Here is a 19390-nt window from a genome sequence, read left to right as displayed (position 1 = left end):
TAGTGGAAATTATGCTTCCAAAGGGATTTAAGGGAAATGGGTAATGTATTTGATTACAAATTTCTTCAATATAAAGAAAACAAAAAGCGTGGTATAAACAAACCCTTATAGTAATTAAAAGACAGGTTTCTTCAAGACCTTTTTCATACTGTGATTTGTCTTATTTTAAAATCCTTCAAATATTATCCGAAGGAAGAAGCCAAATTTCTAAATTTGTGGATGATACCAAACTCTTCAAGTTATGGAAGAGACAAACTCATAAAAAGGGACTACAGAAAGATCTTCACCATTTTGTATAAGGGAAGCAAAGTGGTACTCAAAAGCAGTAAATAATTTTTAATGTGATCCATGTATGATAATACACTTAGAATTTTTTTTAAAAATCCAAATCATACATATAGAAATAAAACATCCAAACTATGGTAAAATGAAGGGTTTTGAGACCTAAGGAAAAAAGATCTAGGGATCATTGTGGATTATTACCTGAGGATTTATACTTTGGTCAACCAAAAGAAAGGTGTTAAGAAAAAAAAACAAAAACTCACCAATAGAGAAGTTGTCAAAGAATATGCATAAACAGTTTTCAAATGAACTGTAAGCTATTAACAACCATTCAAATTATGTTCTAAGTTATTAATAAGCAAAAATGACAAGTTTCTGCACAAACAAAATCTGTCCAACCAAGATTAAAAGGCAAATAAGGTGGGAGGAAAAAATCTTTACAGCAAGTCTCCCTGACAAAGGTTTCATTTCTCAAATATATAGAGAACTGAGTCAAATATATGAAAATACAAAGCATTCCCCAATTGACAAATGATCAAAGGATATATGAACAGGCAATTCTTAGATGAAGAAATTAAAGGTATCTTTAGTCATATAAAAAATGTTCCAAATCATTATTAATTTTACAAATGCGAATTAAAACACCTCTGAGGGTACCACCTCAAACCTACCATATTGGCTAATATAAGAAAAATAATAAATGTGGGAGAGGATGTGGAAAAAAAGACATTAATACACAACTAATTACATGTATAATGTTATATTCACTGTTAGTGGGAACTGTGAACTGATACAACCATTCTGGAAAGCAATCTGGAACCATGCCCAAAGATGATGATCAGCTGTGAATGACTTATAACTATTGTTAACAAGGCAAGAATCTAGGACAACTCCAAGTAACTCATGAAATTTGAAACACCATTTTTCACTATATTTCCTTTATGAATTTTTCTCTAGTGTAAGCAATGTGTCTTGTTTCACAACATGTACAGAGGAATATGTATTCTATGATAATATATTGCAACCTATACCACATTACCTGCCTTCTTGGGGAAGGAGGAGTGGTAGAAGGGAGGGAAATAACATGAATTGGAAAATACCAGAAAACATATTAAAAAATTTGACATGTAATCTTGAAATAACATTTTTTAAGGCAAATATATTTGATCTTGGAGGTATAAAAGGTAGTCATTGAATTTAATGAGAGAGAGAGAGAGAGAGAGAGAGAGAGAGAGAGAGAGAGAGAGAGAGAGAGAGAGAGAGAGAGAGAGAGACGTAAGGCAGAGACCAGTAGGCAACTGCAACAGTACAGGAACCAAGTTATAACAGCTTACATCAGGATGGCAGCTCTAAGCAGAAAGGGAATTAAACAAGAGATTTGAAGGCAAAAACAAGACTTGGCAATATATTGGATATATGGGGTGAGAATGAGAGAAATAAATAATGGCCCTAAGACTGACAGACTAGAAAGATATTGGTGTCCTCGACAATTATATGAAAATTAGAAAGATGAGATGGTGGGAAAGGGGTAGAGAAAAGATATTAAGTTGTTTTGGACATATGGAATTTAAGATGTGTACTGGGCATCCAGTTCAAGAGGGAGTTGGGCAATAAGAGACTAAAACTTAGGATAGGGCTAGCTAAATAGATCAGAGAATCAACTAATTTAAAACTTATGGGATCTGATAAGATCACCAAAAGAAACAGTACAGGGAGAGAAGTGGAGCAAAAAAAAAACTTTCAATAACACATTTTGTGGCAGAAAAAAAAATGGAAACTATAAAAAAATGCCCACTGACTAGGAAATGATTAAATAAATTATGGCAAGTAAAATGTAAAGGAAATATGCTATAAGAAACAATAAATATGCTATAGTGGATGTTGGGTAAACCTGAATTTCAATCCTACCTGAGATACTTCATCTATGTGACCTTAGACCATCACTTAGCCTCTCTGTGTAAATTTATTTGTAAAATGGATAATAATAGAACCTATATCATGAAGCTATTATGAGAAATAAATGAGATGTGTAAAGTGTTTTGCGAGTCTCAAAATTCTATATATCTAGCTACCATTGTCATTATTATTAATACATGACTAATTATAAATATCATTATTAAAAGATACATTAAAAAGCATATGTACAAATTCAGAATGAAGTAAGTAATACTAGGAAAACAACATTGTACTTCACCTCAAAGTCCCAAATAAAAATGAAGGCTATGAAATTTTAGTGATCAATCTTGGTCCCAAAGGAAAGGGAAGACACTTCCCCTCTTCTTTACAGAAATGAGGAATCATATTCCTCAACAAGATGGCTCCCTTTGCTGAACTTTTTTTTCTTCCTCCTTTTTTTCATTCATTATTATAAGGTATAGCTCTCTAAAGGGGAGTAGGAGAAAGATATGGGAAATGGAAGTGATGAAAAAAAAAACACAGGTATCAATAAAATAGATTTCTTTAAACAGAAAACACTTCCACTTTTATATTAAACTCTGATTTATTAGTTTTTTTAAGTACATGAAATTTTATGTTGAGTATCATTTGCTCTACATCTCAAAGCTCTAATTGGCTCTGTGACTGGAGGAAAATCCTTTCACATTATCAAGGCTTTAACTTCCTCAAAGAAAATGAGAGAATTAGATTAGCTAATCCTCTAATATTCTTTTTTCTTTCTAATATCTGTGAACAAAATAAGATTCTGAATGTCTTAAATAATACCAATGTAGAGAAAGACTTGGGATTTTCAACTCTCAAGGCTTGAAAGACAGAAGATATGATCAAAACTGATAAAATCTTAAATGGCATAGATAAAAAACATTGATTACTCAAATACTGTATAAGAAAATGATGGTACTTTTCTAAACTTGAACAGGGTAGATTCAATTCAGTTTAGTCCAAACATTTATGGTTCCACCCTATTTCCCAACTTATTATACATCATTCCTTTTCACTCATTCTATGGTCCTCCTAAATGCTGGTCACAGAGGACATTTTGTCTTTCAATTCCTACTCTTCCTCACCTCTTCTTCTTAGAGGTAACATCCTCTAAATCTCAGGTTTATTTCCAGATTTTCCTCATCAGGGAGGATTGGACAAGATAAATTCTTATGGTCTCTTCTAGCCCCAAGCCCTGATCTTACAGGTTCAGAATTTATCTTAATTTTAAGCTTAAAATGTGTGTACATACAAACATATAGATATATGTGTGTATTATTTATATAAACATATTTATGTGTATGTATATATTTAAGTATGTTATTGCATCCCATCTCATTAGAATATGTGTTTCTTATGGGCAGGGACTTTCTTACTTTCTATTGGGTACCTTCAGGGTGTATGGGGTGCTCAGGGAGGAGTAATATCTTTGGTATGTCTGAGAGCTTGTCGTGCCCTCCTAGGGCAGCTCTCTAGCCTCTGACCCTCACCTGACACCCAGCTCTCACTTGTGGCTCCTAGTAACTGCTAGCATGCGGCAGCGGCCACACCCCGGGCAACGGCTTCGACAGGCCGGCTAAACCTTGTGAGGGTAGCCACTGGGTCGTTGACTTCTGGTGAACTAGGGCTTTGCTCACCCAGCATGTGAAGACTGCTTTGGCTGAACAGATGGAAGAAACCAATAAGAAGTTTCAACAGCTGAGATGGTGACGCAGCAAGGCACTGTGGAGTGCTTAGGGCGTGTTGGAGCACAAAAGACAACACGGTCATCCAATGCAGCTGAGGAAGTCTCCAGATGTAACAACTTTTCATGCCACTGGACCCAGGCTTCCAACGCCGAGAGAGTGGGACTGTCTCTGTGCATCGACTTTTCCACTTAAATCTTCATGCACAAGTGTCTTTGTGCACAAAAACACACAAAGACAATAGTCATCCTCTGTTACCGAGAGACTACTACTACTACTATTGGGTACCTTCAACACTTAGCATAGTGCTTTGAACATAGTAATATAGTTTAATAAATGCTTCTTCGTTTGTAGTTCTAATGAATATTTTAGTAAATGAATTTGAGATTTAATAAAATCAATGATAAATGAAAACCTACTAGTCTATTTAAAAAACAATAACCTATACATGTAACTACAGAATCTCAGGAATAAGTGACAACTAGCTAAGGCATACAATTGTCCTCTACTGTGCACTTCTCCCTTGGTTCTGGGGCTAGCACGGTAAGTACCACCATGCTTTACAGTCTTCTTTCCCCAAATGTTATTATTTATTTTTAAAATTTTTTAAACTTTTTTTTGAGTTTCACATTTTTCTTCCTCCTTCCAGTCCCTAATTCCACCTATTGAGAAGGCAAGCAATTTACCAATTATACATGTGAAACCATGCAAAACACATGCCCATATTAGTACTGATGCAAAAAAAGCAATTAGTAAAAAGCAAAAAATTATTTTGCAAAACATTCAAATTAGAATAAACAAAGGATCCAAAAAAATGCATCTGTTAAGAATAGTCTAGAAAGCTTAACTTTAGAACTGAGATAAATTCTAACTTAAAAGAATTTGTTTTGTCCGCTCCCTCCCTTATTTTATGGAAAAAGAAATTAAGGTACCTTCCCCTGTCCCTTCATCCCCAAAAGAAGATGCATGTTAGGTCTCACTTAATGTTACTCCTTGGAGGGTAGAGATTAGTTGTTGTTGTTTGGGGGGAGGGGGGATGCCTTTTTTTGTACGTCCAGCACTTAGAACAGTGCCTAGAACATAGTGAGTACTTTTGTTCATTGACATAAACATATATAGAAGTGGAAATGATGCCAGAAGACTTCATTTAGGTCTATTGTTCAACTTGAACATTCAGAGAATTTTAACAGAATTTTTCATTCCTTTTTTTGCCCAGTTGTTTCACAATTCACCTACCCATGAATCAGCAATGTTATTCTTTCTATATTCAGTTCAAGTAAACATCAAAATCCCTTAGAATAAAAAATATCTCCAACTCATAGGTCTATCAGATAGCAAGATTTACTTGAGACCAAAAATAAATAGTTTTGGTACAGACCTCAAAAATGAAAACTGAACAATCCATAGTACAATATTAATGATCAATCATGTAATATAACATTTGTCCTATAAAATAAGTACTGTTTACTGAATTCTAAATTCCAGGCAGAACCAGTTATTAAGAGCTGAAATTTATAATATAGCCCATTCAGTTTATGAGATATTTCATATCTGATTTGCAAAATAACCCTTTGAATAAGACTACAACTGTCTTACAGATGAAGAAATTGAGGTTCATGGAGGTAAAGTAAAATGCAGTAGAAAGAGTCCTAGATTTGGTGTCAAAGGGAGTCAAAGTTTTATATCCTAGTACTACCAACTTGCTAATAATAATAATGATAAGCCTTCTCAAACCACTTCATTCTGTTTTTTAATTCCCCCTTCAATTACATGTAAAAACTATTTTTAACCTGTGTTTTTTGTTTTTAATTTTGAGTCAAATCTCTTCCCTCTTTCCTCTTCCTGAGAAGGCAAGAAAGATATATCTTTTACATGTGTAGTAATGTAAAACATTTCTCCATAGTAATCATTTTGTGGAAGAGAACTTAAAAAAAGAAGAAAATAAAATATAGTATATTTCAGTCTGTATTCAGACTCTGGAGGTAAATGGTATTTTTCATCATGAGTCCCTGGGGATTGTCTTAAATCAATGTATTACTAAGAACAGCTAAGTCATTCATAATTGTTTATATAATACTGCTGTTACAATGTTCTGCTGATTATGCTCACTTCACTCTGCCTCTTTTCATAAAAGGTCTTTCAAGGTTTTTCTGAAACTTCTCTTCTCATCATTTCTTCTGGCACAATAGTATTCTATTACAATCATATACCACAACTTTCTTACGTTATGCAGATTCAATTTTACCTAAATAATGTTTAAAGAAATCTGCATCCCCCCAAAAAACTTATAAAAAAACAACAGCTACTTTCCACACAGCTAAAACTAGATCTAAACAATTGGAAAAACATTGATTGCTCATGGGTGGGACAAGCTAACATAATAAAAATGACAATCCTACCCAAATTAATTTACTTATTTAGTGCCATACTCATTGAATTACCAAAAAACTTCTTTACTGAATTAGAAAAAACCATAACTAAGTTCATTTGGAAGAACAAAAGATCAAGGATATCCAGGGAAATCATGAAAAAAAAATGCAAAGGAAAGAGGACTTGCAGTCCCAGATCTCAAACTATACTATAAAGCAGTGGTTATCAAAACAATTTGGTACTGGCTAAGAGACAGAAAGGAGGATCAGTGGAATAGACTTGGTGTAAATGATCTCAGCAAGACAGTTTATGACAAACCCAAAGACCCCAGCTTTGGGGACAAAAATCCATTATTTGATTAAAAACTCCTGGGAAAATTGGAAGACAGTGTGGGAGAGATTAGGTTTGGATCAACACCTCACACCCTACACCAAGATAAATTCAGAATGGGTGAATGACTTGAACATAAAGAAGGAAACTATAAGTAAATTAGGTGAACACAGAATAGTATACATGTCAGATCTTTGGGAAGGGAAAGATTTTAAAACCAAGCAAGACTTAGAAAGAGTCACAAAATGTAAAATAAATAATTTTGACTACATCAAATTAAAAAGGTTTTGTACAAACAAAACCAATGTAACTAAAATCAGAAGGGTAGCAACAAATTGGGAAACAATCTTCATAAAAACCTCTGACAAAGGTTTAATTACTCAAATTTACAAAGAGCTGAATCAATTGTACAAAAAAATCAAGCCATTCTCCAATTGATAAATGGGCAAGGGACATGAACAGGCAGTTCTCAGCCAAAGAAATCAAAACTATTAATAAGCACATGAAAAAGTGTTCTACATCTCTTATAATCAGAGAGATTCAAATCAAAACAACTCTGAGGTATCACCTCACACCTAGCAGATTGGCTAACATAGCAGCTATGGAAAGTAATGAATGCTGGAGGGGATGTGGCAAAGTAGGGACATTAATGCATTGCTGGTGGAGTTGTGAATTAATCCAACCATTATGGAGGGCAATTTGGAACTATGCCCAAAGGGCAACAAAAGACTGTCTGCCACAGCACTACTGGGCTTGTACCCCAAAGAGATAATAAGGAAAAAGACTTGTACAAGAATATTCATAGCTGCACTCTTTGTGGTGGCAAAAATTGGAAAATGAGGGGATGCCCTTCAATTGAGGACTGGCTGAACAAATTGTGGTATATGTTGGTGATGGAATACTATTGTGCTAAAAGGAATAATAAAGTGGAGGAATTCCATGAAGACTGGAACAACCTCCAGGAAGTGATGCAGAGGGAAAGGAGCAGAACCAGGAAAACATTGTACACAGAGACTGATACATTGTAGTACAATTGAAGGCAATGGACTTTTCCATTAGTGTCAATGCAATGTCCCTGAACAATTTGCAGGGATGTAAAAAACACTATCCACAAGCAGAAGATAAACTGTGGGAGTAAAAATACCAATGAAAAGCAACTGCTTGACTACAGGGGTGGAGGGGATATGACTGAGGAGAGACTCTAAATGAACACTCTAATGCAAATACCAACAACATTGAAATGGGTTTGAATCAAGAGCACATGTGATACCCAGTGGAATTGCGTGTGGGCTATGGGAGAGGTGGTGGGAGGGAGGGGAGGGAAGAAAAGAAAAAGATCTTTGTTTCCAATGAATAATGTTTGGAAATGACCAAATAAAAATTAAAAAATAAATAAAATAAATACTTAAAAAAAAAACAGCTAATATGTTAATATTTCTGTATGAGTAAGTACTATGCTCTCTCTCTCTCCCTGCCTCTGCCCCTTACCTTGAAAGCTTCCTACCCCCCACCAAAAAAATAACAAACCAAACAAAAATAAATAAATAAAAACACCTCCAAGTAAAAGCAGGAGAACAAATATATAGAGAAACCATAGCTCATACAGGAGATTTACCCAACCTGGGTGTCTGTCCCCTGCATGTCTGTCCCTCACTCCCATTTGTAACCTATCCTCTCCTGTCTCTCTTCATGTCCATCATGTTTCTGTGTGTAGCCCTGCAGCCATATATGTTCTTCATTTCCCTTCTTGGTCTTGGACCCTCAACATGACCCTGAACTATGTGTAAACCCATCTCCCATGGGGTGTAGCCCCCTTCTTGCTTCTTTTCCTCCCTTCCCCACTTCCACCAGAAAATTTGCATCCTGTGAAAACCACTTTATAATCAAAAGTGAGAAGTCAGTATGTACAAACTATAACAATAATATATGCAAAGTAGCAAGATACAATAAAGCACAGGGGAGAGAGTGCATTTGCAGTTGATGGATCACAAAGTTGGAGAGGGGGAATAATGTCCAATAAGGCTGAAAAGATAGGCCCAAGTTGTAAAGGTTTCTAAGAGCTAAAAATAAGTTTATATTTTATCTTAGAGGAAGTATGGAAACACCTGAATGGAAATATCCAGTTATGAAAAATGATCTGGAAAATAAACTATCAAAGGAGACTGAGTAAGAGAAGTCATAGGTAAAAGGCAAAGAATGCCCAAAAGATTTTGAAAGAGTACCTAAGATGAGATGGTAGTGCTAAAAACTGTAGAAATCAAGAGGAATAAGACTGGAAGAAGATTATCAGATTTGCATATTAATCCTTCAGTTGATAAGATTGGAAAATTTCAAGGAGTTGAAGAATGAGTGAGAGAAAATATAAATGTAGTGAAATAGGTATAGTCAGCTTTTTTTCAAGAGGTTGACTGAAAGGGAGGAGAGATAAGAATATGATAGCTTAAAGGGATGGTAGGGTCAAGTGACTTTTTTAAAAAAACCTTTACCTCCAGCCTTAGAATCCATACTAAGTATAAAGGCAGAAGAGCAGTAAAGGCTAGGCAATGGAGGTAAGTAACTTGTCCAGGATCACAGTTAGGAAGTATATGAAGCCAAATTTGAACCCATCTTCCAGGCCTGGCCCTTTATCCAAATGAGCCATCTATAGCTGCCTCCAGTCTAAGGATGGGAACAGACATGCTTGAAAGTATTAAGGGAAAATGATTGATAAGGTAATTTCCTAGAGAAGACAGGAAAGGATAGTTTCAGGGGTATGTATGTAAGGTTTGATCTTGTCAAGAAGGACCACCTCATTTTCAGAAACTGGGAAAAAAGAAGAGAATGTAGAATGTCATGGAGTTCATACTTAAAGAATTGGAAAGAAAAGAGAGCTCTACTGACCTCAATTTTCTCAGTGAAGTAAGAGGCAAGATCTTCAGTTGAGAGAGAATGGAAGAGAGAGGCTTGAGAAAACTTCTCAAAGAGCTGTGATTTAAATGAAATAAGAAAATATAAAAATATTTTCTAAAACTAGAAAAAGTTATGGGGGGGGTACCTTAAACATTTCTGATGAAAAAATAACAATCAAAATCTACAAGGAACTGGATACAAATGTGTAAGGGAAAGACCTATTCTCCAATAGAATCAAGGGATATAAACAAACATCTAAGCCAATAAACATTTATTACGAACCTATTATGTGCCAAGCACTGTGCCAACAGATAATACAAAGAAAAGGAAAAGACAATCCCTGATCTCAAAGAAATTTATAATCTAAAGAGGGGGACAATATATAAATAACTGTGTACAGACAAACTACATATAGGATATAAATGGGAGGTAATGGATCAAATGAGGTGCTAGAATTAAGGAGGATTGGGAAAGGCTTCCTGGAGATGCAATTTTAGCTGGGATTTGAAGGAAGATAGGAAACGGAGATGAGGAAGAACATTTTAGACATGAAGAACTGCCAGTGAAAATGCTCTGAGTCAAGAGATGGAATGTCTTGCTCAAGGAATAGCAAGGAAGCCAACATCACTAACTTTCAGATTATGTAGAACATAAGGTGTCAGGTTATGGGGTTAAGGGGGTAATGGTTTTCAATTCTAAAGGATTTTCTATTTCATCTTAGAGATGTTAGACAGCTCTTGGAATTTAAGGGAGCAGGGGGCATGGGGATATGACCTGCATTTTAGGAAGATCACTTTGGTAGCTGGAGAATGGTTTGGAGTAGAGAAAGAAAGGAAGACCAACCAGCAGGTTATTGCAATAGTCTCAGTATGAAATGATAAGGATCTTCATTAGTGTTGGCAGTATCTGAAGGGAAGGAGGTGTACAAGAAAGATATAAGAAAAATAAAATCAACAAGCCTTGGCAACAGATTGGATATGGGGAGTTAAGAATGTGTGTGGAATCAAAGATGATCTCTAGGGTGAAAGCCTGGGTAACCAGAAATTTGGTGGTACCCTCAATAGCAATAGGGAAGTTAGGAAAAGAGGAAGGTTTGGAGGAAAGATGAGTTGTTTGGGACATGTTGAGTTTAAGATGTCAAAAATATCAATGAGCATTTGAAAAAAAAGGTTCAAAGACTCTAATAATCATAAAAATGAAAATGTTTTAAACTCCTCACCTTATACTCAAATAGATGACAATTATAAAGACTAGTAAAACTCAAAGCTAGTTCAAGCCTCTAAAGCACTGCTGGTATAATTGTAAATTAGTTTTTGGAGAGTAATGTAGAACTGTGAAAATATTTATGGCCTTTGATCCAGGGATCCAGGCCTATAACCTAAGGTCATAATTGACAGAAAATAAGACTTGGCCATAAAAATAAAAAATAAAAATCCTTAGCAGCACTATTTATAATAGTAAAAAACTAGAAACCAATTTTGTGTTCAGTACTGGGGAATGAATTATGAGATATAAATAGAATGGAATACTGTGACAAAAAATGACAAAGATGAAGACTTAAAAAAATATGTGTAAAGATTTAGGGTGGAAGGAAATAGAACGCCCCACCAAAAGTATTTTCAACTAGGTAAACAAATTAAGATATTAAACAACAAATGAATGTTAAATACATAGAATAACTCCTTTACCACCTTGTTAAAGATTAATTCATGCTATTTGTTTATCTAAACAGATAGGCAAACAAGAGAAGTATACATAAATGTGTATGTATATTAATGTACATATACACATTTATAATCAATGAATTAAATTTTAAAAATATTTTTGTTCATATGCTTAAATTTTTTTCTTTGTTTACAAAGAAATTAAAATATTTTAAAGAATATTACTTCTAGCATAATTTTGAAAATACCTTTCTGTAATATGCACATTCTAGGCTAATTAACTAAAGGTTTTCATCTTTATCACACTTGTTTATATTGTAATTGAATGGTTCAAAAATCATATCTATAATTCTTCTACATGTATGTTGAAATAGTCATCTAAGTTTGAAAAAAAATTCAAATCATAGCTATAATTTCTCTACATGTAAAGATCCATAGTTGCAAAAATGAGACTACTTAAAAAGTTATGATGTGTTAACTATTATATATACGCCACCAGAAAAATCTAAATTTTAGTGGAGATACACTATAATATACTATTGACAAATTCACACACCATTAACAAATGAGACAAAAATAGATGAATAGCACTAGAGGTTAAAAATAGTGAACAGCACTAGAGGTTAACAACAAAAAATAAAGGGTACCTACACTTTGGCAATAACATTATGTTCATAGTAACACAGGTTCTTGACCTTTTTTGTGTTAAATTTAAAGACTTTTTTTTCCCATTTGAATAAGTTTATTTAGTCAATTTAGAACATTATTCCTCGGTTACAATAATCACATTATTTCCCTCCCTCCCCTCCACCCACTCTTCCCATAGCCAATGCACAATTTCATTGGGTATTACTTGTGTCTTTGATCAGAGCCTACTTCCATGTTGTTGTTTACACTAGGATATTAATTTAGAGTCTACATCCCCAACCATATCCCTTCGACCCATATATTCTGTGTTAGATAAAGAATCTTTAAGCAGTCTCCTAAAGCCTACTGACACCTCGGTATGTTTTTAAATGTATAAAATAAAATACATAGTATCATAACAAAGGAAACCAATTATGGTGAAATAGAGCTATCCAAGTTAAAAAAAAAATAAGACCCCAGGTAAAGAATTCCAGATCTAAAGGAATCTGTAAACGTGAAAATAGGAAACTTAAAGGTGTTCATTAAAAAGCTTATTTTTAGATTAATTATATAGGAAGACTTTTATAAATATCTTGGGAATGGTACTGACTAAAGAGAAAATAACCTGAGAAAGAAAGGCAAAAAGAATCTTTAAAATTTCTCTAAAACAAACACCAATTCTTCGTGCTATGAAATAAATTCATATTCATGCAACTAGTTATTCAGAGTTCAGCATCACAGGGCAGTTTAAAGAAAAATCAGTGGCTCTAGAATCAGGGAACACATGGGTTCTAATCCCATCTCTGCAGTTTACTACCCATTTGATCTTCAGTAAATTACTGCACTCCCTCAGCTTCAATTATCCCATCTGTAAAATGAGTTGGAATTGATGGCCTCTGAGCTCTAGATCTTTAATTTCTAAGATCATCACATCTCATCCCTTCATCTTAGAGATGAACAAATTGAGTCTCAGAAAGCAAAATAACTTGCCTGAAAACCAAGATAGAGATGACCTTGGAAATGATGCCTATGAAGAAAATCTTTAGGACCCATTAATAATAAGCAGGACAAACGTGGAAATTTGTAATGCCAGAGGTGACAGCAAGAAGTAAATTAGATAAATATTTTAGTAATAACATGCTGCTAATAATAACCATCCTATATTTCATTTCATTTATTCTTAGAGAATAAAACCACAATTTGTGAGCAAATTAAAGAGACTCTTAAGCACAGAGAGATGATTCTGTCAGTTTAAAATTTGGATTCCTAATAATATTAGTTCTATTTCACCAGGGAGAAAAGTCTGATATGGTGTCAAGAGTACTAATTTGGAGTTATAAGACCTCAATTTGAATATTGGTTTTGATGCTGCAACTTTATGAAACATGAAGGGTTGGTCTAATGGCTTTTTAAGATCCTTTTCTAGCTTTAAATATATGATCCCATAAATTATGAACATTCTCTTCAAGTCTGTTTCACCAACATTAAATTGTCAATACAACTCTTGTCACAAATTTTTCAAGAAAACAAGATGAATGAGAAGACCCATTCTAGAAGCAATTTGGTTGGACAATATTGTATTCATATCTGAAGTATTTTCTAGGCTCATAAATTATCTTTCCTTTAAAGATTAAAAAAGTATAAACATTTGTGTTTATAACACAATATTAAGCTTAATACATATATATTTTTATAAATGATTTTATAATTTAGCTAAGGGACTACAAAAGCCAAGAGGAAAAGATAAAACTCTTATTCCCAGACTCTCACATTTACCCAAAAAATTACAGTGCTAATACCTAGAAAAACTTTTCATTCAAATCAACTAAGAATGTTTTAAAACTAAAGACTAATCCTATTTTTAATGTAGAGAAAAGGGGATAAAGTAAAATTCCCTAACAGCCATTGGTATAGGATAGGCTGTATCACTGGTTAAGAATGGAAACAGTTATAAAAAAACTCAACAGCCAAATTAATCCTGGCTTTGAGATTTAACAAACCTTGACTGCAGACACTCTTTAGTCCCAGAAGTTCAAGCCTAGAAACGTAAACTCCCTGAAAGCACACCGAAGAGACCTGAGACATGACTTTTAAGACAGTTAAGTATTTAAGCCACAGAATTCTACAATCAGAATCAACGTTTATTGCACTCAGAATCAGAAGGCACTAGCAATTCCAGGTGTACTTCACACTACAGAATACAGTTTAGTCTCATTTTGCAAGTAATACACTTAGGAAGATTTCATTCCATTTGTTTCAACAAACCACAACAAAGCTTTGTTTGATACCACTTAACTTGGATTCTGAAAGCTCTCCTCCAAAGGTCATTAAAGCAGTAGCAGCTTAGGTGACATAAATTACTTATTTTACACATGAGAAACTGAGGTCCAGAGCAGCAAAGCAACTTGCCTAAGTTTATATACAACTAATTCCAGAGTAGTTAGAAGAAAGAATTCCCTGAAGAAGTTAGATTATTCAAATATGCATTGCATTGTTTTCCTAGGACTAGAACCAGGTTCCTTATTTTAATAATTGTAACTTTGAAGAATGAAAATTTGAATACATGCAACCACTTTAGGGATTCATTATATGCACTTATTAGTTGGGGATGTAGCTTTGGTGAATTGGTGGTAAAAATAGGCCTAATATTCATTATTACACTGAGCCTCAACATAAGTATTAGAAGTAAAAATGTATACTTTTGTTACAAATAAAATGAGAGTTAGGCCAGATGTTTTCTCTAGGGCCCCTATCTTTTCAGTGTTACTTTATTTTCATTCATTATTAGCCTTAAGTTTCTCTTATTCTCTGCCCTGGGGATATAACACAGAATAGTGTGCTCAATTCTCTATGAAACATTCTTAAAATGCTCATTGACAACATGAAGACAGCTAGAGAAGAGCAATCACATTGGGGAAGGGACTTGAGATTGTGCCAAAGAAACAAACTGGAAATTATAGTTCAGAGAGGTACACAATGGAAAGGTTGTCAAATGACAACTTGTGAAAGATGTAGGAGTTGGTTACAGATAGTAAAAAGGATTTAAGGTGCATGGTTTCAAAAACTATAAAGGGCAAGGCAAATTTCACAATGAGCAACATAAAACAAGTGACAATCAAATAAATATCCATGCTCAAGGTACATGCTAACCTCCCTCCTAAAAATGAAGACAGAGGGAGTAAAGAATGAATTATTCTTTGAAAATGGAAGAAAGTTGTGCCAAAATAAAAACTAAAAAGAAATAAGACCTGAATAAGGAGAGAGGGAAATTGATTTGCATCAGAAAACCAAAAGATATAAGAATGTGGCAGAGAAGACAAAAATTAAAATTTAAAAAAAAAAACTGAATAGGAGTTGGGGGATAGTCTAAACCTGTAATTTTATTGGATTAATGAACTCCTGAAGGAGAAAAGGGCCTTTACCAAATAGAGAGAAAGCATTTAATATTGCTCTTTTCTAGAGATTTCACAGGGCTAGAAAAGAAGGTTGTACCAGTGTTTAAACCAAAAGTGAGAATTTGTCAACTATGGACAATGAGTCTGACTTCTATGTGTGGCAAAATTCTAGAAAGTATTATTACAAGGGTGGTTAGAGAGCATTTCAAATAAATAACCCTGTGCAGAGTCAGCATAGATTCATTAACAGGTCATAATATCCTAACCTCACTTGTCTAGCAGGTAACTAAACTCGTGGATCAGAGGAATGCTATATATATTGTATACAGTTTATCTAGATTTTAGCAAAATACTACAGATTCTTTCCTGCTATCCTTTATAAATATAAGAAGAGATATGGGCTAGTTGAAAATGCACTTATGGGTATTTAGTTAAGTGGTTATACCCAAAAGGTACTCATTAATGGGGTCAATAGCATCTTGGTAAGAAATGTGCTAGTAGAGCTCCTCAGAGGGGTTTGTTCTTGACCTGTGGGCTTTTATCAATGATTTAGAAAAAGGAATAGATGGCATTAGTCTTCAAATCTGTATGTGACATAAAGCTAGTAAAGCAAGTAACCTGCTTAATATTAGTCAGGACAAAAAAAGTTCTCAAAAGACAGGAACATTAGGATAAATGTAACAAGTTGAAATTTAGTAGGAAAAAACCAAAGTTCTCTAAGTGTAAAAAATTTTTTTAGAAATGCAAAATGGGAGGGAGGTGTGACCAGGGATAGGTCCGCCAAGAAAAGGTGGTTAATCTTTTTTTTTTTTAACTTTTATTTTCTGTCTTGGTTAACAGCTCTTAGACAGAAGGGCAAGGTTAAGCGACTTGCTGAGGGTCACATAGCTAGGAAGTTTCTGAGGCCAAATTTGAACCCAGGCTGCCCCTAGCTATAGTACTCTTAAACTTCAGATAAACAATGTCAAGAATGAGCTAGATGGGGGGCAGCTGGGTAGCTCAGTGGATTAAGAGCCAGTCCTAGAGACGGGAGGTCCTAGGTTCAAATCTGGCCTCAGACACTTCCTAGCTGTGTGACCCTGGGCAAGTCACTTGACCCCCATTGCCTAGCCCTTACCACTCTTCTGCCTTGGAGCCAATACACAGTATTGACTCCAAGACGGAAGGTAAGGGTTTAAAAAAAAAAAAAGAATGAGCTAGATGGAAGTCCCACTGTATTCTGCTCAGTCTGCATCTAGAATGCAATTTCAGGTGATATATTTTAGGATAGACATCAAGATGGAAAATGTGCAGAAGAAGACAATAGGATGGTAGAGTTTTTGAGATGGTGCCACATGAGAATCATTTGAAGGAAATCAAGAATAAGGATTAGTCCAGAGAAAGTTTAGAGCAACATTTGAAGGGCCTATTATGTGCAACTGTAATTTAACTTATTTTTTTCAGCCCTACAAGGCAGAAGTAGGAACAATGTGCAAAAGACATAAAGAGGAAGATTTATGTTGTATGCAGGGAAAGCCTTAACAATGAAATAGAATGAGCTGCCTCAGGAAATGATAGGTTCCACTTTATTGTATGTTTCTAAATGAAAAGTTAGATGACTTTTTTCAGGAATGCTGTAGCATGAATTCTGCTACAATTATAGACTGGGCTCAGTGATTGCTAATGCACTGCACAAGTATCCATTCCACATATCAATTTTCACCATAATGGTTTCAATATTATTGGAGGGGAGAGGGGAGGCAGAATGCCATAGCTAGGTGGCTCAGTGGATTGAGAGCCAGGACCAGAGACTGAAGGTCCCAGGTTTAAATTTGGCCTAGTTGTGTGACCCTGGGCAAGTAAGTCACCTAACCCCATTGCTTGGCCCTTATTGCTATTCTGCTTTGGAACCAATTCACAGTATTGGTTCTAAGACAGAAGGTAAGAGTTCACTCACACACACACCACACACACAATGGATTGGCATGAGAAATTAAATGGAAATTTTCTAGAAGTTTTGATGAAGCTACAGATGGCAAGGCCAGCAGATGACAAAAAAGTTTAGAAAATCAGAAATACATAACATATATGTATATTATTGTATAATATCAACATATTTTACCTTTTAATACCATAAATATAAACAATTTCTTTTTAAAAGTTTTATTAAGTAAAAAGTTAAGTTTGCAAAAAGAACACAAAAGCCTACAGATGACAAAGGTTAGAAATGTCGAGGTAGCCTATGACCAAATATTTAACCCAAATTTTACAGTAAGGTACTATAAATATCCCATAAAAGAAAAAAAAATTCAGACTTCTCTGGTATGAAGGGAGGGCCAAAAAATTTCACACAAAATTTTCCAGTTCATGGGGGTACCACATCCCTAACCCCTACAATATAGAAGGGATATACCTGTTCTGCTATTCTGATGAAATATAAAACTTATTTGTTAAATGCTTAAATATACTATGATAATGTGAGAAGGGGCCTTAGAGGTCATCTACTATAACCTAATTTTAAAGATAAGGAAACTAAGGTCTAAGGCAAGAAGCATCATAGGTAGATGCTGAACCTAAAGTTTTGGGGCTCCAGGTCTTTTCTTTGTACCATAAGCATCTAGAGTAGTGATGGCAAACCTATGGCATGGGTGCCAAAGATGGCATGCAGGGCACTCTCTGTGAGCACATGTCCCATCCCCCCCCCCCCACTGAGCCTGATGACATTTCTCCTCATCCCATGTCCCTCTGCCCAGCAGCCAACACACAGAGGATCAGAGTCAACACAGAGGATAAGGTGAGCAATGCACAGGCAAAAGAGCTGGAGGGGAGCAAGGAGCTTGGGCCACTCCTCTCCCCCTCTCTACACTGAGGACATTCCTCATTTCACCCATCCCTCTGCCCAGTAGCTCAATGGGAGAGCTTTATCCCTCCCCTATGTGTGGGGTGGGGTGGGAGCAGTGTCAGTAGCCCAATGGGAGAGCTTTATCTCTCCCTTACATGTGGGGTGGGGACAGAGTGTACTTGGTGTCGGGAAGGGGCATGGCAGTGTGTGTGTGTGTGTGTGTGTGTGTGTGTGTGTGGCACAGCACTTGGTCTGGGGAGTGGGGCCTGACACTGTCTCTAAAAAGTTTGCCATCAGTGTGCTAAAGCATGTCAGAGTGGGCTACTCCCCTTCCCCTCAAATGAGGACATTTCTGATATGATCCATCCCTTTGCCCAGCAGTCCAATGGGAGTGCTTTCTCCTCTGTCTGGGGTAAGGCAGGGGAGGGGGGCTCACATATGGCATGAGGGTTGCAGTTTAGACACTCAGTCTCTAAAAGGTTTGCTATCACTGAACTAAAGCCAGAATTTTTAACCTTTTCTCCCAACATGGACCCTTTTGACAGTTAAATAAAGCAAATGTTAAATTTCAATTAGAAGTCAGTGAAAAAAATAAGTAACTTTTCTGATCCAGGTTTATAGACCCTCCACCCCCAAATCTACCCACAGATCTCCTGGGAGTCCATGCATTCCAGATTAAGAATTTCTGGTTTTAAGGTATCCTTTAGTAAAGATAAAAAATCCTTTTAAAGATTCAAACAAATATCAAGATGTATAGATTTGAAAATATACCAACATTTCAGGGCTAAGAGGAAATCTTCACCATTTCTATGTCACCTTCCTGTTCCTAGCTTGCCCCTCAAGGATCACAGTACTCAAAGACAGGGCCCAACCATGTACTATTCTGAGCAATGGGAGCCAAAGCAAGAAATAAGGCCAGTTCAGTAAGACTGGGTACCAGTACTGGGAAGTTCACTCGGAGGGTCAAACTCAAGGATAATTTCCAATATCATTTCAGAATCTATAGTCTAGGGCAAGGAATAGTGTTGATTCCAGATTAAAGATCACACAAAGGAAAAGAGAAAATAGCCAACTGAGGAAGAATGAATTTGTAGTGTACTATCAAAAAGCTGAGAAATAATCTAGGGACTGAGGCAGAGGGTGGGCCCCAATATCAATTAAACCATTCAGAAGGGGAGGGGGGAACCTATTAACAAAAATATTTATAGCCAGAAACAGAAGGTGCTCAGTTCAAATCTGGCCTTAGACACTTCCTAGCTGTGTGACCCTGGGCAAGTCATTTAACTCCCATTGCCTAGCTCTTACCACTCTTCTATGTTAGAACCAATACACAGTATTAATTCTAATTCTAAGATGGAAGGAATGGCTTTAAATTTTTTTTTGAGATGG

General features: G+C 35.5%; 1 protein-coding gene across 4 annotated transcripts in view; it reads right to left on the bottom strand.

Moving 5' to 3' along the window:
* Positions 1–19390, bottom strand: part of PPM1A (protein phosphatase, Mg2+/Mn2+ dependent 1A) — a 66026-nt gene that overhangs the window by 23481 nt on the left and 23155 nt on the right. The window contains exon 1 of one of the 4 annotated variants that reach the window (XM_007472967.3): positions 13786–14008. The exons of the other annotated variants lie outside the window; for them this stretch is intronic. Coding sequence (XP_007473029.1) covers positions 13786–13870 — 85 coding nt within the window. The 5' untranslated portion in view covers positions 13871–14008. Of the gene's footprint in view, positions 1–13785; positions 14009–19390 lie in introns of those variants that run through there. 4 annotated transcript variants of the gene reach the window in all.

The sequence above is a fragment of the Monodelphis domestica genome, chromosome 1 (assembly GCF_027887165.1).
Source record: "Monodelphis domestica isolate mMonDom1 chromosome 1, mMonDom1.pri, whole genome shotgun sequence".
NCBI lineage: Eukaryota > Metazoa > Chordata > Mammalia > Didelphimorphia > Didelphidae > Monodelphis > Monodelphis domestica.
The sequence above is the reverse complement of the archived record's forward strand: the minus strand, read 5'-3'. Positions and strand labels throughout refer to the sequence as shown.